The 24906-nt window shown below is 34.8% G+C and overlaps 2 protein-coding genes across 2 annotated transcripts; both read right to left on the bottom strand.

Moving 5' to 3' along the window:
- Positions 1-8992: 8992 nt before the first annotated feature.
- On the bottom strand, positions 8993-11991 carry LOC107861827. The gene is made up of 3 exons (XM_016707198.2): positions 11269-11991; positions 10153-10338; positions 8993-9548 (listed from the first exon to the last, which is right to left on the bottom strand). The coding sequence occupies exons 1-3, from the start codon at positions 11728-11730 to the stop codon at positions 9267-9269; spliced, it is 930 nt and encodes a 309-aa protein (XP_016562684.1). The 5' UTR covers positions 11731-11991; the 3' UTR covers positions 8993-9266.
- Positions 11992-14286: 2295 nt separating this feature from the next.
- On the bottom strand, positions 14287-23642 carry LOC107861821 (conserved oligomeric Golgi complex subunit 1). The gene is made up of 6 exons (XM_016707193.2): positions 21108-23642; positions 18970-19164; positions 17833-18113; positions 16443-16622; positions 16013-16190; positions 14287-14789 (listed from the first exon to the last, which is right to left on the bottom strand). The coding sequence occupies exons 1-6, from the start codon at positions 23358-23360 to the stop codon at positions 14652-14654; spliced, it is 3225 nt and encodes a 1074-aa protein (XP_016562679.2). The 5' UTR covers positions 23361-23642; the 3' UTR covers positions 14287-14651.
- Positions 23643-24906: the final 1264 nt, after the last annotated feature.

The following is a 24906-nucleotide window of genomic DNA, read 5'->3' as shown; positions in this document are numbered from 1 at the left end:
GTGATACGTCCTTGTGTGTTAGTTTAGTAGAAGGTAGAATAAGTTATTAGCTAAGGTGACTTGTTGTTTGCTCGAAGTATGAAAATGGCTAGATTAGCCAGGAAGTTATAATTATAGACACAAGGTTGTTTGTGGAATTTGAAGGTAGTCTAAATGTACGCTTGGGTAAGTAAGTGTGATGTGAGAAAGCCGTATAAGTAGATAAGATTGTATGAGGTTATAATATAAGATTAAGGTTGGCCATGTCTATTATGTGACTCTACCCCCTTGACTTTCTTTTCTTTCGTAGTTGTAGACTAGTACTACTTGTTAGAAGGTATGTAGTAGATTTTGAGGCATAACAGTGATGTCATGAGGTGGATGTGATTATTTCTTGGTTAATGATACTAGTTTTATGGAATCGATCTAATAGGCTTGAACAGTGCATGCAAGAGCTTAAGTTTATTTGGTTCGTAATGAAGTATGATGTTGTATGTATGAAGTAGAACTATGCCAAAGTGATATGAGGTGCAATATTTTTTCTAAGGCTATTACATGTTGTGTGAGGCTAGTGGTGCCGTTGAGTTGCTAGGTGGATAAAGACTACTTAAATGGTATATGATGTTCTAAATAGCCAAGTTAAGGAGTTTTGATAGATAATGTTAAGCCTTTTGATATGATCTTGATTCTCATAGTAGAGAGATATAAGTTTGGAGTCGCGATGCTGGTAAACTATGACAAAAGTGGTATGGTCCAACAAGGGTTTGGAGATATCCATGTTTAGTGTTAGAAGAATCTGAGTTGGTGAATGTTTAAGCTGTTATATGATGACTTTTGGGGATATAGAAACCTAAGGGTTGAATCTTAGAAGTAGTTATTAGCATTGGTTGTTATACATGAAGATACCGTCTTACAGGGTAAGTTTAATTTTATGTGTATTGGTATATCCCCGACTCTAGAGTAAAGTAATTTAAGTTTATACCAGAGAGTATCTAGTAGTTCACAGACTTAGAGTAGTGTCTTAAATCTAAGGGGGAGATGATAGAACGAGTAACCAAGTCAAGTTTTCAGATGATAATAGATGTGCCAGTAAGTTGTGGAATTGGCCGTGAAAAAGAATGATGCTCAATCTATTCTTATTTCAGCAGTTTACTTAAGTTATTCCGATACATACTCATGCTTAATGTTTCAGCTTCATGATAATAGTTCGTGTTCATGTATATGATAAAGAATTATGTACTCTCCTAGTTCCTAGTATGATGAGTTCTCAATTTGTCCAGTAGTCAGAATCACTTTCCGTAAGTTATGAATTCCAAAAAAAAAAAATTTAGGTCATGTAGTTCATGACTCTTGTGCACATGTGATACTCTTAATGATCAGTGAAAATTCAGATTTTATATCAGGTACGTCCTCAGATTAGATCTCTTTAATGAGTCCATTTCGTGAGTGCTCTATTCCTCATGCCTCCGTAGGGTATCAAGTTACGTTTAGTAATCCCCTCATGTATCGGATTCCGGTATTCCAATTTTTCAGTGACCTTTTCCTTTAGGCTGAGATAGTGATGATGAATAGTTGTTTAGATGGGAAAGAGTAAACATTTCTTGTTGATGAAAGATAGTTGTGTGCTTATTTTAGTTAAGGAAGTAATTGTGAAGTAAGATTGAGGCCAAGTCTTTGATACATGTCAAGGTTAGTTGAAGTTTTATGTGTTATATTTGGAAAAAATTATTGTGTGCTTGTTTTATGTAAGTCTATAAGTTGAAAGAATTTTGGGGTGAAGTTTCGTGTATGGCTTGGTTAGTTAAGGATATTTTATGTGTACCATCTGAATAGTGCATAGAAGTTGTTGTGGATAGAAGTATTAGAGAATATGAGAAAGATGATTTATGAGTGTTTGTTTAGAGGTGCATATGTGGGTATGAAGATAGACTTGAATGTCATGTTTGTATACATACGAATAGATGCTTTGAGTGTTTGTGAATGTCTAATGCAAAGTTGAAGGTGATTGCTGGAGTGGCAATAAGAATTATGCATGAGATGAGGAATTGTGAAATGCAGGGTGTACTGAATTCACAGTTCAAACTAGTACTACAGTATTATGTGATGCGTCTTTTGATTTTGAGTTAGGCTTGAAGATGGTGAGGGGATTTAGTTCAGTTTAGACATTAGTAGATGGAAATATCAGCGGCCATGTGAGAAAAATAAGTGAAATCAATGAGCATGGGCTTTAAGGGGAAAGTATAGTTGAGAGAGAGTTTTTAAACTCTTACTCAGTTCATAAGAGTTCAACACATAATCTCAAATTTTTTCAGCTATTTTAGCTCAGACAGTGTAATATCTTTGTACGATCTAAATCTTGTTGCCTCATGATTCGTACTTACCTAAGTTATCACTTCCAAATCCAATGTGTGTGATTTGAGCATAAACGTTTCGGGGGGGGGGGGGGCATCCTAAACTCTCAGCATGAATCAGCTCCTTAAAACAAGTAAGGGCAAGTCAGCTCAAAATTCAGTTTCATGATAAAAGTTTAAATGTTTCAGATCAGTTATATCCTTTCTTAGAAGACACATCAGGTCAGCGTTATTCCATTTCTTTAAGTTTCAATGTTCCTACCCATCATTCAGGGACGAATGATCCCAAGGGGGAGATAATGTAACACCCTGCATTTCGGGCTAGAACAAAAACCATCATTTCTATGCGTAGATGATCCAAAAGCAATAAATCCTATGAAAATAATATGGCATGTTAATCATTTTAGTAGTGTGGGAAATTGAATGAGTTTTCCGTCGACATAAGATTCGTCCAAAACGGACACTCGGTGAAGGAGTTATGGTTAATTTAAGTCCTAGTCGTAAAACACCATCATTCTTGTCCTTGGCGCATCGCAGAGAGGGTTTAAATGATGATGGTCAATTTCCAGTGAGACTCCGCGATGGTGGCACATCGCAGAGTGGGCCAAATTCTGATTCGTCGATTTACAGTGAGCCACCGCAATTGTGGCACGTCGCGGTGGCCCATAAGATCGGGTTCCCAGTTTAAAGTTTTCCAATTTCGTTCAGAAGTTAACAAGGATAGTTTGGACTTTTTTCAAGTCTCTTAAAACATTCAAACAGGATATTTAGACCTCTACAAGCATAATATACGACATTCTCAAGATTTCCCTCAAAACAAAAACCCTAGTTCATATATTTCTCCAAGAAACTCAAGATTCAACCGTGGGTTTTCAAAATTGATCGAAGATATGGAAACCCCAAACCGTAGGCTTCAAGGATCAACCATTATTCTTCATAATCAAAGTACGCGAGTTTTTTCTAAAATGTCATGGGTATAGAAATCATGATTTTAAGAAAGAGGTTTTTGATAATACATTCATGTTTTAGAAGCTTCGATAATATTGTTTTGGTCTTTAGGCCTTCCCTCAAATTGATTTGAATTATATATATGTACGTATGCATTGAAAATCGTGGATTGTAAATCAAGAGCATGAAATATATAATCTCTCTCTCCCATTACTTTATTATTTAATTTATAAGTTATGAATCCTTACATTTTGTGGTTTACAGAATGATTCAAGATACTATTTGTCTTATGTGAAATTCATGATAATTAAGAATGGGAGAGAGGAATGCTTTAATGGTTTTAAGTGTTGAGATTGATAAACAAAGAAACTTCAGGAATGTTTTTGAGAAGTTGGCCACTACTTATTGAAATTGTTGAATGAATGGAAAGCCTTTGCATGATTTTTGACTTATGATTTGAGATATGACTCTTCTTACACTATATGGATGATCAAGTGGCCTGAACATTATTTTAGAATAAAATAATCATATATGGCTCAGAATAACGACTTGCAAGTCTTGGTATGACGATACCAACTCAGACAATGCCATAACAGAGATAGACTAATACAGAAATCAGACTTTTGTGTTTTAAACTTTCAAAATGATGCATGTCCAGAAAAGGCTAAAATAGGGCATAAAAATATGCTAGGTGGTTCCCTGAAGAGGGTACGAGTTCAAATAACTCATTTTCCAAAACCGTAATTTGCCGATTCGGGTATATTATATTACGCTGGCCTAGTGTCATATGACGCATCAGAATCAGAGACTCCAACCCTTGCGGCATACTTGGGTTGGAGGCTTCCCCACCGAGTCAATGGCGGATTTCATATAGCCCGTGAAATATCAGAGTTGTAAGGGAGTGCCACCTAACTCAGAAGTAATACAAAGAACAAAAAGTACATTGACAAGAATGACTTATGATTTTCAGAAAGTGCCCATGTGTTTTGAGAACTGTTTATGCATAATGTTTTAACAAATTTCTCTCCACTATTTTACTTATATAAAAGTTTTATTTTGGATTACTTTGTGTACCAGTACATTTGGATTGACCCTCTCCTCCCTCCAGGTTCTGAGGCTCAGTCTAGGGGTCCAGAAAAGCTATAGATTTTATTAGACAGAGTTGCAGTGTCCAGTTGGTGAGCCTTCTTTATTCCAGAAGGGCTGTTTAATTTCAGACAACTATTATTAGATATGGTTTTGGTCTACTGGGGCCTTTTCCCAGTTTTCAGAACAGTTTTGAGATGTAGTAGAGATTTCGCAGACTGAGTCAGATCTTATTCAGATGTTTTGAATTGTAACTTTCATTCTCATGTCTTGAAACTCAGAGTTAATGACCATGTTTTCGTATCAGATTATATTTTTGCATTTTCTTTTATGATATACATGTCGTGCATGATTACTAGATCAGATAGAGTAGGACATCCGAGCCTTCACGGTTCGGAATATCCATCACGGCCAGGCCCTAGTTCAGGTCGTGACAATAGGTCTTTTGGATAAAATATGACTTCTAATCTGACTAAAACTCTCATTCAATCCCATGAGAAATTGTAAAAGCCTTTGAGATCGTAAATGTTCAGCATATAATCGAGATTCAGCACAATCACAATGTGGTAAAGCAACCATGACATCTAATTCATCCCAACAATCCTTTGTTTTTTAGTAATAACAAGTAACAGAATCCATACCTTGTCGGAGAGTTGCAATCTCAGTCCATAGATAGATTCTAGTCAAATTTGATCGATCAAAACGTTCCTTGAAGTCTTTCAAAACTTGCTTCGCACTTGAAACAAATAAAATGCTAGGGATTAATTCACTCACCACTGTACATCCAATCCAAGAGAGAACAATTGCATCACATTTCTCCCATAACTCTGCCAATTCACCTCTGTAACTACTTTTTACACACAATCCATCTATGAATCCCAGCTTTCCTTTACCTCGAAGTGTTAATTTCATTGATATACTCCATAATGCATAATTTTCTGGCCTATGAGCTTGATTGGAATGATGACAAGTCCAGGCATGTCTGAAGCTTGAAGATGAAACGGATGATGATGATCAATGGTGATAGTCTCTATACTCGCTACACTGTCTGTATCCGCCATGGATGCTGAAGTAATTGCTCGAGTATCTACAACGAAAAAAATGATCGAAGTTTTGATACCATATAAATTTAGCTAGAACTAGTAACTGCTATCTCCATTGTAGTAGAAGAAAAATAAAAGAGAGAGAATTTTCAAGTAATCATTTTCTTCAATGAATACAATGTATAGGGCATGTTGTGTGTATATATACTTCTCTTAGTTGTGCATCCAACTGTCATTTACAACCTTTTCTACAAACAACTAATTGTAACGTAACTAACTGAGTTGACAGCTCAGCACTTTCTAACTAACTATACAATTCTTAGAACAGATATTTCTAATATCTTGAAAATTTTATGTTTTAAATTAAGATATTAACCAAGAGTGGAGCTAGCATTCAATGAGGGGATTCTGAACTTATGTATATATGGTACCTTTTCGGCTAGTTCGTGTGTGTATTTTTGAATCCTCTTAATGAAAATCTTGCTTTGCCACCATATATAACAATAGGTAATGAAAAAAAACTATAACTAGAGCTGTCAATATGGGTCGGTCCAGCCCATCCGGGCTAGTCCACATGGGCTTTGGAGTTTGACGGGTCAAGTCGGGCTAGCCATCAACATGACAGGACAGAAAATAGCAAGCCCAACCCATCACATTGTGGGCTGCGGGCCTTCACGGGTCAGTCCACTTTTTAAAATATATTATTTTTATAATCTTAATTTAAATTTTAAATTGTTACATATATATGTACAATATAATATTACATGAAGTTAATACTTGTTAATCAATTCTCAAATTTACAAAAAAATTAAATAATGTGTGAAATTAAATAACTTTTGACACCAAATTCAAATCAAATAGAGATGTTGAAAAATAAATGAAATTGTTAATGAGTAATAATATAACTAGTTAAATAATAATATTAACCTATTTTTTTTGTTTTAATTAATCATGATAAAACACAAAGAAATATCAATATTTAGTCCATTAAAAGTGAAAATGAACTCCTTAAAATAGAAAAAAATCTCATGGCACTTATGGGTTATAGCGTGTTCAACATCGCCACACTAACTTCATCAAACATATTTGATTCCTAAAAAAATTTAGTATTTTAATTATTTATATATTTTATAAACATATTTAATATTTAAATATCTATGATGGTCTAAATAGACTTTGAGTTTTGACTCTTTTTTCAATTCTTAGTACTCTATTTGTATTTTTTAGGACATTTTACATAAATCCCAATATTTTGTTACCTAATTACTCCCTCTCCCAACTTTTATATTAATTACGTGATATCCCGGATATGATACATTATTTAATCTCATATAAATAAGTTTATAATACATTACTAACTAATTATTTGGAGATAAAAACGAAAAAAAAAACAGTAAAAGTGCCTACAATTTAATAATTAACACACTCAATTTAAGATTGTGTCTGTTTAATTACATAGAATCTATAACAACTTCTTTATTTGAATTTTGAATAGTCAAATCAAGCTTCATCAATCATAATCTTCCAAAACTAATTCCTTCTCCAATCATTCGTTCCATGTTCATCATAAAAAATTTCATCCCCTGCATTCAGAAAAAAATTAAACACAATATAAGAATTTGATGTCTCAGAAGTACAAATCCCATATCCCATATATATCTTTTTATGTAAAAAAATTTAATGTATCAGGAATGCGAAATCCATATCACATACATATATTAAATGTAGGAGGTGTAAAAAATTTAATGTATCAGAAATGCGAAACCCATACCACATATAAATCTTTTTATGTATCAGAAAACATTCAATAGTTTGATCAAAAAATAGATCTATGTATCATAATCAATATATTAAATGTATCAGATATAAAAATGAACCAAAATCACATATAGGTTGAATTATATGTTAGAAAGCATGCAATGTCTTATTAACCTTGGATCTATGTATCAGACATATTATATTGAATGTATCAGGTGTAGAAAAAATCAAAATCACGCCTAAATTTTATGATGTATCAGAACAAACAGATATGTACGAATATAATATGGTCATCTGCAACGCATCTCTATTATTATCGAAATCCCCGATTTGAAGACTTGTTTATTCATATGATACATTACGTTAATAAGAATATATATAATTCATACCTTTGATAAAAAAACTTTTTTTTAACTTGCTTTCTTTTACTCTTCGCAGATGCAACAATATGCTTCTTATTGCTACTACCAGCAATCTCTCGTAGTTTCTTCATCATAGTCGAGTAGTTGCGATACTTCGATTTATTTTCACAAAAAGTCACTGTCTTTGTAATCAAGAAAATTATGAAAACAAATTTACCTCCCAGAAATTTGAAGAAGAAAGTTAATGGAGGTTGTAATTGAAAGTTGAAACTTGAATGTTGAAGTAGTGGCTGATAACACGATTGAAATTCAAAATTGTTGAGTTGGTGAAAAATGTTAGATACTTCTCCATGATTTTGGGCGAATTTTGAGGAGCAGGAGGCGCAAAAATAGGGTGGGTTGTAATGTATCAGCAAATATTAGGGTTTTATGAGTTAGAATGAATTTTTGTAATTAATTTAGTGGGATGAGATTTTAAGTAATAATGAAAAGTTAAGGTGTGGTTTTAAGTAATTTTTCCTATTTTTTAAGCATTTTTTGTTTGGCCCACGGGCAGTCTAGCCTATATTGCTCAAGCTCATGGGCCAACGAGCTTATACGGGTCGGGTTAAAAAACTCTTTTCTTAAACGGATTGTAAAAGTCGTATCTCAATTCTATCAAATTACAGACTGAACCGAGTCGGCCCAACGGACCTGGCCATATTGAGGGCTCTAACCGTAACACATAAGTATCGCAATAATAACACATAAAAGAGTTTCGTTTTGTAGTTGCTACCAAAAATTTTACCTCTAAAATGCTGATTTCATTCCCAATGAGTACAAGAACATTTTCCATTATTTACTTAACGTTTTTCTTATTTAAGAACGTTCTTATAGGAAGTCTTAAAATTCTGTCTTCTTTGAAATTTGGTTTTCCCCATTTAAGAACCTTCCATTTACAATTTTACATGCTATTGTTGATCGCTTGATTAGTCTGTCTAAAAGTAAAATGATAAAAAGGATGTGCTAATTTGTGAATTGTGACGATTCGTAAAAAAGAAAGAGTAAAGGCATTGTATGTTTGTAGGGAAAATCTAAAAATATGAACTTCAGGATCTGATGGTTCTGCTGAAAGAATCTAAGTAGTAAGCCCAGCCAAGATGAGTGCTCTCTTGTTCCGACTTTTCCGGAGCTTCCGGTAGCACAGCTGAGACCGAAGCTCAGGACACTGTGGCGTGAGGTTCAAACTCCAGGGTTCAAAATTCAGGATATTGTGTCTTGAACATCATGATATAATTTCGTCTGAAAAGACGCTGACGATATAGACTTGAAAATGATGGGAATCGTATTGATAAAGAAGAGGCATCAACATCGACTCTCTATCCAATCCATCTTCCCTGGCCTCCCCAACACACTCTTGATACGAACGAAACTCCTACTCTTATATATAGATGGTAGTTAAATAGATCTTCACCTCGTGATGATATGGGGAATACACTTTGATCATTCATAAGTTCAAACTTACATATGTACAATTCAACTTACAGCCAGCAATTTTCACATTGTAAATACTACTGAGAAAGGCTATTTTATTCGCATGATACATGTGGTGTTCTCAAAATTGGACTTACTTTACTAAAAAGAGAAATTTTACAGAAGCCTGTCACACCCAAAGTGGGAAAATGAACTTTACTAAGAAGAGAATTCTACAGAAACTCTCTGCACACAAACTGAAAATGAAGCAAACGATCATATCTTCTTCAGCTGTAAACACAAGAATTCTTCTTGAACTTGATGGGTTTTGTGCTAGTAGAGTCAATGACCAAGTCACATGAGATTTCCTTTTTGTTCTTTGTTCTAACCAATTTCCCCACCACATCTCCACGCGACCTTACTTCGAATTCCAACTTTAACGGAACTTTAAATCCGCCGTTAGTTGCTGCATCAAGACCTGATCCAGCTCCATACAAGGGAACCTTTGTTGATTCTATGTTAACTAACACGGTCCGCCTGCTCTTCCTAGGTTGAAAATATTTCTTCAGCTGCAAAACCGAAAGGAAAATTAAGGATATAAAGGTATCAAGATGCACCCAGTCGTGAATTTGGCAACTTGCACATAGCGGTGTCACATTTAGACCTCAAAAAGCATAACATGTCAAAACCCGGCCAAAATTGGGCAAGTTAGACTCGGTATACATACACATTGATCGGTCATTTTGAGCATAATACAAATTAGCCTATCTAAAGCGTACGTCAATTTGGACTACAGATGTAGCCTAGATTGACTCATAATAACTTATCAAAACATTAAAAAATAAGGTTTTTGGTTTGTTGAATATGATAAAAAGGAACTTTTATTAGTTTGGTAATTAGACAATTATATAAGAATAGAACACCCAAATGAAAATGATCTTGAGTTGGGTTACGATCCTTTGTTTAGCCCAACTGACGGTCATTTTTTATCAAGCCAAATATTGGGGAGTCTATTACCCCAATCTATTAGTCACTCAACCTGTTTTAACCCGGATGTAGTCCAACTTGTCCATCTAACACTCCGTGAGAACAACACTTGCAAATTGAAAAGGCAGAACAACAAGAGAGAGATATCCTTACCAAGAAAATGAAAGAAATATATAATGAGATTACCTGACCAGTAGCAACGACGATGTCTGAATAGATGAGATTGATGGGGGTGGAAGTAACATGAATGCCATAGAACGTGGCAGGATTGTACACACTTATTCTCAATGACCCGTTCACCGTCATCATCTTGGTTACAACTCCAGTGAAATCCGAACCTTCACCGATGTAGAAGTTATTCACAGCTAAACTCTGAAAACTCACAAAGATAAAGTTAGTCAACTTGCTAGAACCCTGAACCAAAGGCTTCTTTCCCAATCTCCGCTTGCAGCTCTGGACAAAAAATTAACATCACGAGGAGAAGAATTCACCGATGAAATCAAACAATAGAACTGCATTCCTATCCACTATTTTTTTAAATCCTTATTTCAATAATATAACTCCATCCATGTGAACTTATTCACATTGCGGGTCTTAATCCCAAATAAACGAGAAATGTTGTAACAGACAGACAGAACGCATAAAACTAGTCAATTATGATGAATCCTCATCATATTCGATATGATTAAATAACACCGACATGAACACTGAAATTCATATAACCAAACTCATCATAAGGCGTAGCGTTAGTTGTTCATTTCAATATTACTAATATTTTGTTTAATGCTGAAAACAGTCATGCCTACTACCAATCCGCAATAAATGCCAAAAGTATATCCTGACATAGACAAGCTTTTACCGATTAATTGGAATTCAGGTCTAACAAAAAAAAATTTCTCAGAATAAACACCATCAAATTTGCTGACAGTTCAACCTCTTGCCCAGAAGCTCATAAAAAAAAAATCAGACAAGTAGAGGGGGAGCTATAGTATTCTTCCAACACAAACAGTAGCTTTAGCCAAAATCATGTATTTGTGTTAAAAATATACTCTTTTTGCTTCAATTTGCTTGTCTTACTTTCTTTTACCGACAATTCTTTAATTACAACTTTGGACATTAAATGTTTAAGACCACAAGATTAATTTTGCTTATCTTTAGCTTAAAGTTAAAAGATTCAATTTTTTATCTTCTTAAACTTTGTGCCAATTTAAAATCAGATAAACAAATTGAAATCCAAAGAGTAGTAAATATTTTTATCTGAAAATTCTGAATTCACTGACTCCAAGAGCAAAAGAAACATACCCTGACAGTAATCTGAGCTTTGTAAGGCCTTCCAGCACCCCAAATGATTAAGCAAAATATAGAGAACAAAACAACAAACCCCAAAAGAGCAAGCAAAGCCTGACACCTCCTCGTTAATCCCTCTTCCTCATCCAATTCATCATACTTACCTTCTTCCAAAATCACATTGCATTCTGGCCACCCTTTATCATTCCTTTTCCGACCATTTTTCCGACCAGAAGACGACCTAAATATCCCCGAAAACCTACTTGCTGATGAATTCCTTGAGTGTCTGCCAAATGATGGATGTGATGGAGATTCCATTGGACTATTGAAGCTTGGTGTTGGTTGCATGGATGTTTTGTCTCCATCATGTGAGTCTCTTGAAGGACTCTGTACGTAGTACACTGGTCGCTTTGGTGACCTCGACGGCGATGATGGTGCTAAACTTGTTATATCTGATTCAGATTTTGCGTGCAACATTTTTTCCGAACAGAAAAAAATATAATCTACAACTGAATTACACAGCAAATTCTTAGTTGTTCATAAATGTCAAAATAATCTCATTTGCATGGGACTTCTTTTTTTTTTTTTTTTTTGCTTAATGAGTAGAGGAAGCAAGTGAGTTTTAGTAGAGAAACTGAGAAGTAGAAGGAGGAGGAGGTTTGGAAAGTGGCCGAAGCTGAACCTGATTCCGAGCCTAATCAACAAAGTTGGTTTGGAAATAAGTGTCGGCAGCATCTTTGTCACTTTCGAACAAGATGGAACTAATCTTGATGCACTATAGTCATAAAAGCTCTTTCTTTTTTAAAATAAAAATTATATATTTATGGTGTTGATTAATTATAATTTAAATAGTTAAAAGAAAATCATCTATTGATTCAAATGAAAAACTTACACCTTCATGATTTTAGTGACCTCATCAGGAAAAATGAGAATTTTCGGCTTCTTGTAATAATGAAATTACCATAAAAGTTTCATATATTTCACTTATTAATTACCTGTTAATCCAGATAAATAACTAAAATGACATTCCTTTTATTTTCTTAAAAAATAACTAAAATGACATGTATAAAAAAAATAAAGAATCAATCTTACTTATGCACCTTAATTATTTTTATCAAATCCCAACTACCTCTTACGAAATATTAGACAAATAAAAAAATATATACTATTAATTACGTAATTATTTTTGTCTCTTCTAAGAATCAATTTTATAGTCTCAAATAATTGTCATCACATATTATTAATCACTACACTTCACTATACCATCGTTTGGTGCAACGAATTCATTAAAGCTGAGGTTTTGATTAATATTTTTGGATTTTAGATCCTACCTAATTTAGATTCATTAATTTATTATATTTTTCTTTACTAACCACTGCCCTACTATGATATTTCTCTCTTTCCTTTTTTTTTTTTTCAAGTTAGGAAAGTAAGAAAATGCCAACTATTTTATGACTGTCATTTGATTTTTTGCTTAGCGCAAAAGATAATGTCATGAGTTTATTTCTTATTTTCTTCTTTGGATAGCATAAGTAGTATACTACTGAAATAGTATCTCTTTTGTTTAGTTAGTGGTAGGGTCCCGGTAAATACAAAAATGGTAATGTAGTGCAATGGCAACTTGGTTTTTCAATAGCATCCCATATTTAGTATTCATTTTGAGGTATCCAACTAATTTAAATTCACATGGTATAAGTTAAGTAAATGAAAAAAAAAATACTTTATATTAGCAATTTTGGTATATTTAAAATTTGAATTCTAGATTTCTATTATGATAGAAGAATCATTGAGTACAGGAGCGGAGCTACATGTAGGATAGGGGGTTTGAATAACCCTCTTCGACGACAAATTATACTATATATATATGATTAAAATTATTTTTTATGTATATAGAGTAGATATCGAACCGCCTTCGGTTAGTTCATATGTTCATTTGTGAACCTCTTGATGAAAATTTTGGCTCCGCCGCTGATTGAGTAGCAGTTCTTTTTGGTTGTTGCTTTTTTGTCTATAATATCTGAATTGATATTATAATGTCGCAATTCTTAGTAAGTCACACCAAACGGTGTAACTTATCACTTGTAGCATAACAAAAAAATTGAAATTGTTTCTTATGAGCTCATATTTTCGATCTAAAATACTCCTGCAATGGCACGTTGCATGAAGTAAATCAAAAGAATAAAACTGCGGACCAATGAACTATCATCTCATCAGTATACAGAGTTGATATCTTCAGTACCAACACAAGAGTTTGTTGTGTGTATTTCGTTTACGAATTATTATTACATTTAAATTCAGACCTATCACCTACTTATGAAATTAATGCACATTATTGCCTCCTCAACCATAGCTTAACTTGAATAGTGGAATGATTAGGGATTAATTACACAAATCTCAAAGATTTATAAGGACAAAGACTATATATGTCATACTTTTTTTATTTGGATGATGAGCGATAGAGAAGTGGACAATAACAGGGAAAAACAGTTGGTTGATGGAAAAGTGGGTCATTAATTTATTATTGAACTGGTGTGTGTGGGGTGGGGGTTACAATCCAAAGATGACATTGCCATGGGCCAGTTATTAGTAGTATTACTTTTTTAAGATAATCGTGGAAGCCGGATCACATTTCGTGCATCTCATTTAAATTTACAAAATTTCAGATAAATTTACAAAATTTCAGATAAATTTACGGGATACATGTCACCTCCATTAAATTTACGAAATCTCAGATAAATTTACGAGATACATGTCACCTCCATGTAGGCCACTTATTGAATCGCATATAGCCAACTGAATTATACATTCCGACACCAAAAGCCCCACTATTAAAAAGCTTCATCACATATATTCATATCCTTATTCTGCCTTGTACTTACACCTACTTCATTGTTTTACTTTCTTACCATTTCTCCCTAAATATACAGGAATATATTTTCATGAATTTCACACTTATATGACAAGTTTCCCATCTACTTCTTAGAAGTGTGTGATGTATGTCATCCCACAAGACGCTCAAAACAACCAACTGTATAAGTAGATGAGTAATTTAATTAAAGAATAACATCATTTTACATCTACTGAAACATCTCTTTTGATTCACAACTCATTTACCACCTTTTATACAAGCAGATTAAGGTCATTGACTGCTGGTTCCAATCAATATCATAAATTACAATAGTGAAATTCGCTTATCTGTGACTGCAAAAATATAAAAAGTAAAAGATGAAAAAAGGCTGTGCTACCTTCCTCTCAAAAATGAATACTCATTTCCTAGTGTTCAACATCTCTACATTCCTGATCTTAAGTAGATTACTCTCTGTGCTTATGGCAAAAGCAACGACGTCAACTTCAAGGCTGTTTGTCGAATAAAGCTCTCATCAAAAGTTTCTCAACAGTTACTCTGATCTGGCAGCTGTGAAGAAGGAATGAAAGCCTGAAGCTTGAACGGGTAATATGTCGCCAAACCTGCCCACTTGCCCATCAGTTAGTATTGATCCCAGTTTCAGAGTGCTCTCTCCAAATTTGCTGCCAACCTGGATTATTGTAGGTACAAAAATACGCTTATATGAGAAAAACAACTTATTCAGTCAAATTAATGATTCAGACCATGATTCACAGTTCAAAATAACAGCTTCAGTAACTGGACTATTTACCTAAAAGTGCACGCTTTGGATGACAAAGATCTGAACTTTGTTTATCTGATAATGATCTACAATATCAAACTCACCATATCTAAAGTAGCACCTTAATTCTCATCATAAATTAGAAGTTTGGTGGCACAGATTGTTGAAATGAGGAAAAGCAAACAAGACATGCAGCCTTTGAGAATCATGGAGAAATTGTTCCAAAATGAACAAAAAAAGGAAAAACAATTCTCAAATCAATCTCTCCATAGCTTTAGAATTCACTTAGTAAGAAAATGGACAGTTTAAAGCAAGCGGGCTGGGTGATCATTCTATAATGTGTCTTTTTGTGAAGCTTTATCCTCTCTTTGAATCGTTTATGAAGAAAAATACCTTTATGAGAAGGGATTATGAGTTGGAAGATGAAAGAGGGAAACAAAAGTGTGGGGTGGGGGCAGGGGTGGACGGCTAATTTAATTTTGTTGATTGTATTTACCAAATGAATATATTGTTGATATAGAATTTGAACTAAAAAATACATTCTTTTGTAATTTATGGATCACAGCTCCTCTTTCCAGTTTTTTTTTTTTTGCTATTAATTCAGGAACCCAGCTTAAAAGACGACAAAATGTAATCTATTTTACATGACATTTGTTACCAAATGCAAGTAAACTTTCTTCCGGTATAAAAAATGACATCATTTCAATGGAAGTTCGTTATTCACCAAAAAAACCAAGGTTTACAAAGTTAAATAATAAGAAAACATAAAACACTCTTATGAAATTCAAAAAACTGAGGTGTGAGACAAGCTACAGTTTATTCTTAAGATTATAGCAAGAAACAGGTCAATATGCAATTTTGAGCAGAAACGCGCTGTACATAAAACTAAAGGACATAAACAAAATCAAGATCCACACAATAAGACGTAAAATATATTCGATTTCTCTTTCTGCATGGGACTAAAATTCCTATATATTTTTAGCTTTCAAAAATTTTTGGAAAACTCACCTCTTGTGGTTAATAGAAAAAAAAAAAAAAAAAAAGCGTATGCATGGAACCGGAGGCATAAAAAAGATTACAAAGAAGGGAGGTTCTATAGAGAGTTAGAGACTAGGCAAAGAGGAATGATTTACCTGCATAAATGATTTCAAAAATGGCGATGCTATCCCCGAACTAGAATTTTCATCAATATCAACCTTTCGAGACAGCTCGTCATTTGTGTAACTTTTCCAGGGACTTCTCGATGAAACATTATCAATAGATGCTGAGATTGATGCCTTTGTTGTCCCCCTTGAAGACAATGCCGGGGCACTGAATTACAAATATAAATTTACACATTACATTAAAGGGTACATGACAAATGGCAGTAAACACATTATACATCAGAAACATTAAAGAAGATTCAGAGAACAAAATGTTATATCCAACATAAGGAATGCAATGCATTTTATACAAGTGTTGAAATGTCATCCCTCCACCTAGATAATCAAGAAGGGAAAATCCTGGTGCAAGTGAAAGACTACCACAAACTGAGCAGAAAATGAATTGAACGGTGTAACCAACCTGATGGGAAGATATTTGAAGCGCGGTACTTCAGAGCAGCGCATGATGTTTGATTCTGAATTGGTTGGCAGTTTCTGAGCAGTATCTGTGTACATCCGATTAAGCTGAACAAAGAACCCAAGGAGGACAGCATGCCTCAGGTATGACTGCCTCTCATTCTCCCAAAGATATGGCTCATAGCTGCAAATGAATCAGCCGAAGTGTCAACTAACTAGATTAAGGCACAATACATCAATCTACTATTCTCCTAATGGCACTCCACCTCCCCCAAAAGAGGTAACAGAATCCAAGTAAAACCAATAGCATGTAATTTCATAAATCTTAGCAACAAAGAGTGCACTTAAAGATGCAAAGGAAGATGAAGCAGTTGATAAACGACATTCTAATAATACTCCTTCAGCCATTTTGCAACCCAACGTGATGAATACAAAATTGAAGAGTATTCTACCACATCAGTCCCATGTGGTGTGCAACAATTAATACTCACAGGTGTGGGCCTACAGTATGAAGTAGATAGTTCTCAGGCAACAAACCATCTTCACATGGCACTAACCCAAGAACTTCCATTATAGCAGCACAAGCCTTTTCAGAATACACTGAACAGGTGAATCAGAAATGTACCAGCTAGAAATGGATGCAAGCAATGCATGTGAAACTTCTGTACAGTAACTTCTAGAAACATACCATCTTTCTCTCAAATTGTGTTACTGATAGAACCAATAAAAAATTTAACTTACTATTTAATTAAATGTGGTAGTTCTTAAATAATGATAACTGAGGGGTCCATTAGTTACGAGATTAAAGGATTATAATCCCAGGATAAGATGTGGGATTATTTTATCCCACGTTTGGTAGAATTTTTAATTCGGGCTTAGCTGTCCGCAATTATTTATACCACAACTCTGGATAAACAATCCCGAGATTACTAACCAGGAACAAAACAGCAAAATGACACATTTGCTTTTCTCCAAATCTTTTCTCCCAAAGTTTTTTTTTTTTTTAGAAAAAAAAGTTTAAAATTAGACGAAAAAAAGTTTATCTAGTTTAAGCCAAACACGTGTTTCATATATTACCCCGTATATCCCAATTTTTATCCACTAACTAATCCCATCATTATCTAATCCATGTATTATAATCCCGGTATATTATTCTACATGAAATGGCATTCTTAAGTTTCAAGAAGCCATAACAATTCTACTTTGATCTTTTAAAAAGTACTTCATCATTTCTTTTTGTGTATAATAAATTTACTAACTAATATTCAAGCCTATTTAAAAAGAGTCCCATAAAATAGAAAACAGGAAATAGCACTTAGAAGATGCGAAAGCCAATTTATTTATATAGAAGCATGAATATTTTCATCAAGTTTATCTGGTTTGGAAAAGCTTACGTGAGCCAATCAATAGGATCCAGTCTTTGTGCAAAGCTACTTATCAACCCATTAACACGCTCTTCAGAGACTGACTTGTTTAGTTGTATGTCCTGCTTTCTTCTAAAAGGATGTTTTGTCTTAGGTACTGTCAATGATTCTTCATTTGCACTAGCATCACCACCAGAGAGAATATCTGAAGCAAATCTTAGATCCAATAAAACTTGCAACACTCCTTTTTCCGACACTCGAGATCCCTGAGTTTCTTGACTGGAAAGGAAGTCTCCATAAATATGAATCATCTGTCAATATGTGACAGTCATCAGAATACAGAAGCATCAATTGTTATATAACTTAAGAACACCAAAGTAGTTCTCGTAAAGTAAATCAATTCAAGTACCTTCTAAAAGGAAAAAGACAAACCAAATAGAAATCATAGCAGAAAATGAGAACATCTTTGATGAATTGTTAAAGAACTTTACGAAATTGTCTAGAACAATCCACGCTTATAACTAGTTAAAGCTTTGAAGATCAGATATTCAGTAAATTCTCCAGGAAAAGAAAATCAGATATGCAAGAAAAACTTGAGAAAATACATCCGTCTCTTCCTTTTTCAAATAAAGACTCTGGAGAGCAATGTCAAAACAGGCAATTTTATGAGATCAGCAGCCAAAACAATTTAGAAGTAAAACAAAACCAGCACACATATCTTCCAACTATAAAAACATAAACAAAATCTTTATGAATTGAATAAGATCACCAATGCGGTTGATTCGTACTTCCAGGTTTTTATCAAAAAACGATGAATGTATTCATGAGCCAAATTCAAATATTTAACATAACAATCGCTAAGAGGCTTTAGGCACATAGAAATCAGGAACGTAAAGGATGGTTAGTAAGAAATTGGCCTTATCCATAAGAAAAGCAAGAAACAAAATTCACGGGAAGTTTCAGACAAACAGTGTGGTCATTTTGACGAGGGACCTTTTGGGGTCCATTAGATTCCAGCAGAAACTAACTCACGAAAAAGGCATATGGTTCCTTCTTGCTTTTCATACCTTTCCACAATTATGGAAGATAATCCATGATAAGATAACAAGTGAGATTTTTCAAAAACATTCAAAATTGAGGAAAAGAACAGCGTACATCTTTCAATACCTTATCTAACAATCTTGAGGCAAAGTTTTTCAGAACAGGTTTATCAAGCACATGTCCACCTACTCGCTGAATTTCTTCACAAGCTTGGAATAGAAAAGAGGTTATGTACAAAGAAGGCATAGAAGGAAGCAATATCTTCATCTCTGACTCGCCTTCCTTTGACTGATCTTGCTTAACAACCATCTCCTCCCAGCCCTGCCGAAAAGTTAAGATGAAGAAGTTTGCTTAACCAACTTATAGAAATCAATTATCAATTAAGAGGAGGTAAAACTTGATAAAATAATTTAGAGTAACTAAAGAAGAAGGTGAGGAAGCTCTTTTTGCATATTATATGAGCACGAATGACTTATAATGGTTCACTTTTCAATAAGCAATGGAATCTTTATTCATGGTATGAACAAACACTGAAAGAGGACTATGTAAACCAGAAAAGAAAGATACATATACACACAACTATACATTCCCATCAAGGATAAGCATAAAAAAGAACTGGTGCCTTACATCCCCCGTGCAGAACGAGGAACCCACTATACACAAAACATGTAGAAACATCAAAACCTTTTTTATGGAATAGGCGTGCTTTCTTTTTTTTTTTTCCTCCCTTTTTGAATAAAGATGGTGTCTATAAAAACCTTGTGTGCACCATTGACCAATCCACCGGGTGCATGCTATCTCTCAACCAACACAAATATCACGTTACTCTACCCACCAAGACTTAGAGATGGAAAGAGATCACCTAATCTATTTCTGTTTTTGAGCAGGCAAGTTCAGAGTTAGGAATCTTCTAATCTTATGTTATAGCAATGTACGCTATAAGCAAGTTCAGAGTTAGGAATCTTCTAATGTTATTTTATAGCCAAATACACTATATAACAGCAAGCAAAAAAAGTATGAACTTTATTACTTTCTTGGAGATAAAATGATCATCACAAAAATCCAAAAAATTAAACTGAATTTACAAAGAGCAATAAATTTTATAACTCTCTTGGAGATAAAATGGACATCACAGAAATCCAAAAAATTAAACTGAATTTACAAAGAGCATTACTCCTAACAGAATGATTGGTGTATTTTGCAGAGAATCGTGTTTTGATGTAGATTCTCTAGTTTTTGGTATAGCTCTTGTATACGGAAGCTTTCGTTCCCACTGTTAATTATATCATTTACCTTCTCAAAAAGAAAAAGAAAAAGATGACGAACACTCCCTGACTTTGAGAAAGTTGATATTTTTTCTCTTTCCCTGATATTGGCGAGACATAAATTTATATGCAGCATAAGAAGTCATACAAAAATAATTGAGTAACACTTATTGTTTTTAAAGGAAATCGAGCATTGCATCAGTATATGTAATAGGGTATGCTTGTTTGTATAACTTTTGTGATTTTTTATGACTTTTGCGATATCATGACTAGATTAATTTCTTATTGCACTGTTTTTTTGGCTATATCTTGACTTTGTTACTGTTTTTTACTTTAAACTTTTTACTCTTATTTTATCCTAGACAAAGAACAGCAAAAAAAGAAAGGAAATCGAAACATTCATTCTGGTGGAGGATGAAGTCCTGCCCGCCATACCTTGGGCACTTATAGGTGCCAAAGGTAATAGCATATATCTGTGTGTACAAACTTGAGGGCAATCCAAGAAAAAGACAACTCTTAGGTATCTTCTGGTTATGGTAGATGAATACATAGCTTTCACCCTCATAACTAGACCAAGATACTTCCATGAGTGCTACGCTTCATTTTGATAAAGTTATAATTAATACTTCAGATATACTAATCCTCTTGGATGCTCTCTACTTAACATTTCCTAATCTAAAATTTAATGAATCATCTACCCCTGTTATTACACTATGGGGTCAGTTACACTAATCCTCTATATCCAATCCGGTCTATTTGGGCCCACTGGTTCATTATAAAATTTATCAGTAGAAAATTCTCCTAAAATCCAGGATCAGAAGATGTGGTTGTCAAGTTATTCTGATTACAAGTGCGGCAAAATAAATACCAGGACCACTGATAGAAGTGACTTATACAATACAGGTACAATTTATGAACATCTAAAAAGCATAATAATAAAAACGGCATGCAAAGTATTTAGGAAAACCCAGCCATAACAGTTATAAGAATAGCACTCACTCTCAAGGTTGTTGTTGCCAACAAGGCATCATCCTGTTTGAGATTTTGGGATAAGATAACTGAAAGTTCATCAGAAACCCAAGATATCCACATATTATAAGCTCTGATGCAAAGATCTTGGGTCATTTTACTTAGCTCTTCAAGCTGTGGGCTTGAACTGTCATCCACTCCAAACAAAGCAGCCGACGCCAATGAACTCTGTCTTCTGGGTGAATCAAACATTGTACTTCCAGGACCATCAGAGGTTGGGGAACTGAGAGGTGGCATAGAGTACCTTACTAGAGTTGGGGTCTTGAGAGGGCCAGCTCCTCTAGTTTCATTCACCCATGACCTTGGCGAACCAAGTATGACAGGAATGTGTCTGGAATGCTTCTGGAATGCAAACAAAAGCCGGCCTATAAATATTGACCTCTCAACAAGTATAGCAGGTGATGGAACTGACTCGTCCTTTGGGTTTTTGTTCTGAAGATTAGCAGACAATGCATCCAACTCACTCTTCAGTTCCATCAGTATAGCAGACATACTTTGGTAACATTTATTTTGTAAATATGGGGCCAGATCTTTCAGTCTCAAGGATGCCTTAGGAGACTCCAGGAAGCTTAGCAGGTTTTTTAAAACACTCTCACAGCAGCTGTCCACAGCATCTCTAATCCTGCTGACTTCATCCCCGAAGTAAGCATTGAGACAACTGCGAAAATCATTCTCCTCGGGCTGCTGTGACTTGCCACCAGGAATGGCAGTAACTTTTTTACCATTTGGCTCCATGAACCAAACACCTCCACCATTTAAAGATCTATTCAAGTATGCCTGAAAACTGACCTGCTCACCGGGAGTTCCTGAGATGGCCCGCGCTGACGCTACAACATCAACTAATCCACTCAACTCATCAAATCCTTTATCAATAATTGCTTTCATCCTTCTCACAAAAGCATCTTCGAATATCTCATCCCACAGGTCCGAATCACCTCCCAATACAAGCTCGCGTGTTCTCTTCCACGGCAATTCAATTTCAGAACCAAAAACACTCTTAAGCCACTCTAAACTCCCTTCTAAGACCTGCTTACTTTCCATAGTTTCCCGTATCAACATCTCAGCAGATGCAAGGTCTTTTCCACAGCTGATAACATCGATCAAGTACTTTCCATTGATCTTGTTCATTATCTCCTTTCCACAGTTCCTCAACCAATCAGAACATGCCTTGGAAACGAAATCCCTATCCAACATTACCATTTGTGATTCCAGATCATCTCTAAATGAGTTCCACAACCGCATTTCCTCATCGGGATTAGGTATTCCACCAAACAATTGAGAGGCAGGAGGTGAACCCAATACCGTCTTATAAAACAAAGGCATATCATTCAACACTTGCAAGAATAATTCTCCTACTTGCCCCACTGTAACCTGAATAATCTTTAATGCTTCACAATAAACTAAAATCACATCGGAGCTAGTAGCATTATCACTAGAACATGCATTTAGTTTCTGAGAAATACACGATTTTCGCGAATCAAGGAACAATGTAAGAACCTGTTTGGGATCAAGCTCATCAATAACAGCAACTGCAGCTAGAGCATCCGCATAAGCTTTTATCCCAAGGCCAAGTGCTTGATCCAACAATCTCTCTCTGCTTCTCTGCGAGATCTGAAATTTAAAACTCTCTACAATTTGCCATTGATGCTGAAGCAATGGAAACTTCGAAAGTACACTTTTGTAATCCTTGTTGTTATTCAAACTATGATGAACATGTTTAGCACGGGCGTAACGTGCAGAAGATTCTAGAAACATCGATTCATCAAGACATCCCCAAATATTCTCCGGCGTATCAACAAGATACTTAACCCTACAAGCAATTCCGTAAATCCTAGCTTTCGCAGGATCAGAGGAGACAACAGACTTAGGCGAATCGGCAACCGTAGAAGATAGAGAATGAAGAATGCCGTGGTGAATCGCAGCTATATTAGCAGAAATTGACTCGCATGAGGATTTCATAAGAACAATGGAATCGGCGGAATCGATAAGATCTCGGTAACGATTACCGACGAGTTGCCGGAGCTCCTCGCTCTTGTCTTGGATCTGTTTCCTCGTAGCTGCTTCCACATTTCGGATTTCGGCAATTGGCTTTGTACGGAAGAGTAACTCAGCATCCTGGTTTCTTACGCCGCCGCTTCCGGCGGTGGATGCTGCAACGGAGCTAAGGCGGTTTTGATCGGCGGGTAGTGTCGGTGACGGAGATGTAGGTGTCACTACCCTCATTTTGTCGCCGAGAATTTGGAGTTGGAGTGAGAGAGTAGAGACTAGAGATGGAAAATGTTGTTTTCATGGAAGCGAGGCGGAGTGATAACTTCCATTTTTTCGTCGAGGAAGGTCTATGACTTTTGAGTAACGGGCACGTATAGCAGCTATTCGGAGTTTAGTAAAAGGGCGGGTCGGGTTGGGTTCATCCTATTTCTGGCTGGATTCGGGTTGCTAAAATTTTCCCCATGAACTACGATTAAAGAAAAAGATAAAAATAAGAAACGATGATACAAACAAGTTATCACACGTGGGTAACCTTAGACGAGGACCAGTAAGTTCATACACTAATGAGTAATGAGTCGTTTTGTACACGTAATGGGATCTCATGAGATAGTAATTTCATTATTTTAATATAAATAATAGATAAAATAATTTTAAAATTAGATAATAGCTTATATCAAATATAAAATAAAATTAATTCAAACTTTATTACGGAATTATTTTTTTCATCACTTCTGCCAAATGACTCCTGAGTAATCCTTTCTATTTAAAGTTGATTTTATATACCAAAATCATTGTTACAGCTCGATCACTACAAGAAAATCATTGATTAAGTAACGTAACATGCACAATTAATACAAATCCTCCTATGGCAAGTTAGTTGTGCCCTTCAATAGGTTGCAAGTAGTAATGATGAGCTAAGTACGAGCTTCTAACACGAAGGGTCGATGACATTGAGATCTGATTGTCAAAAAAAAGCTTCAAGGCAAATCAACGAAAAGGACGTTTATTTGCATTGAAACTAAATAAATTGAATAGTTCTTGCAATATTTGCCTGATTAAAAATAGAATTGACACACACAGAATGACAAATTGAATTGTTCTTTCAACAGAAAAAGATGATTGCAATCTGCCAAAAATAAGTTATTTGAGTCGTGAGAATATTGTTCGGTGGAAGAGAAAAAAATTAGAAAGTTTGAAAAGTATGTTTGACCAAAATTGAAGAGTAAATTAAGGGACTACAGTGATGATAGATTTAAATTGCTATTGAATAAAAATTGTTGTATTACGTAGTTGATAATTATCTCAAGTGTCTTCAAATATAAATAATGCTTATAGATCACCACGCGGTAAAAAATTCAAAAGACAGATTCTAATTTCATTCTGGTATTTAAGCTCCAATTAATTTCATTTGATTACAATTATATTTTAGAATATTGTAAGCATCAAAATTCCAACTATAATTTACTACCTACTATATATAAAACCAATATGGGTTTTGGTGCAGTAGATGAAGCTGTTCTACCCTTAATCAAAGGTGGAGTGTTTGATCCTGAGTACGGAGAAAGCTTTGTTAGGGAGCGCTTCCCCACAAATGGAGCCCTACGCGGCGCGAATCTGAATTAGTCGAGCTCTAATGCATGTACCGGACACTGAATAGAAAATCAATAATATATATATATATATATATATATATATATATATATATATATATATTGAAAGGAAAATGTGAAAGAAAATTTAGGCAATAATTATAAAGAGGTGTTTAAATTGACTTTTCAAA

The sequence above is a fragment of the Capsicum annuum genome, chromosome 3, assembly GCF_002878395.1.
Source record: "Capsicum annuum cultivar UCD-10X-F1 chromosome 3, UCD10Xv1.1, whole genome shotgun sequence".
NCBI lineage: Eukaryota > Viridiplantae > Streptophyta > Magnoliopsida > Solanales > Solanaceae > Capsicum > Capsicum annuum.
This window is presented reverse-complemented; position numbering and strand designations above follow the sequence as displayed.

Coding starts and splice junctions, on each gene's coding strand:
- LOC107861827 (XM_016707198.2), bottom strand. CDS start 11,730: ATGTTGCACGCAAAATCTGAATCAGATATAACAAGTTTAGCACCATCA. Junction 10,339..11,268: donor AAGCTCAGATTACTGTCAGG/GTATGTTTCTTT, acceptor GTGAGTTTTCAG/AGTTTAGCTGTGAATAACTT. Junction 9,549..10,152: donor TCGTCGTTGCTACTGGTCAG/GTAATCTCATTA, acceptor TCGGTTTTGCAG/CTGAAGAAATATTTTCAACC.
- LOC107861821 (XM_016707193.2), bottom strand. CDS start 23,360: ATGAGGGTAGTGACACCTACATCTCCGTCACCGACACTACCCGCCGAT. Junction 16,191..16,442: donor TTCAAATATCTTCCCATCAG/GTTGGTTACACC, acceptor TTTGTAATTCAG/TGCCCCGGCATTGTCTTCAA. Junction 14,790..16,012: donor TTTTGAAATCATTTATGCAG/GTAAATCATTCC, acceptor ACAATAATCCAG/GTTGGCAGCAAATTTGGAGA.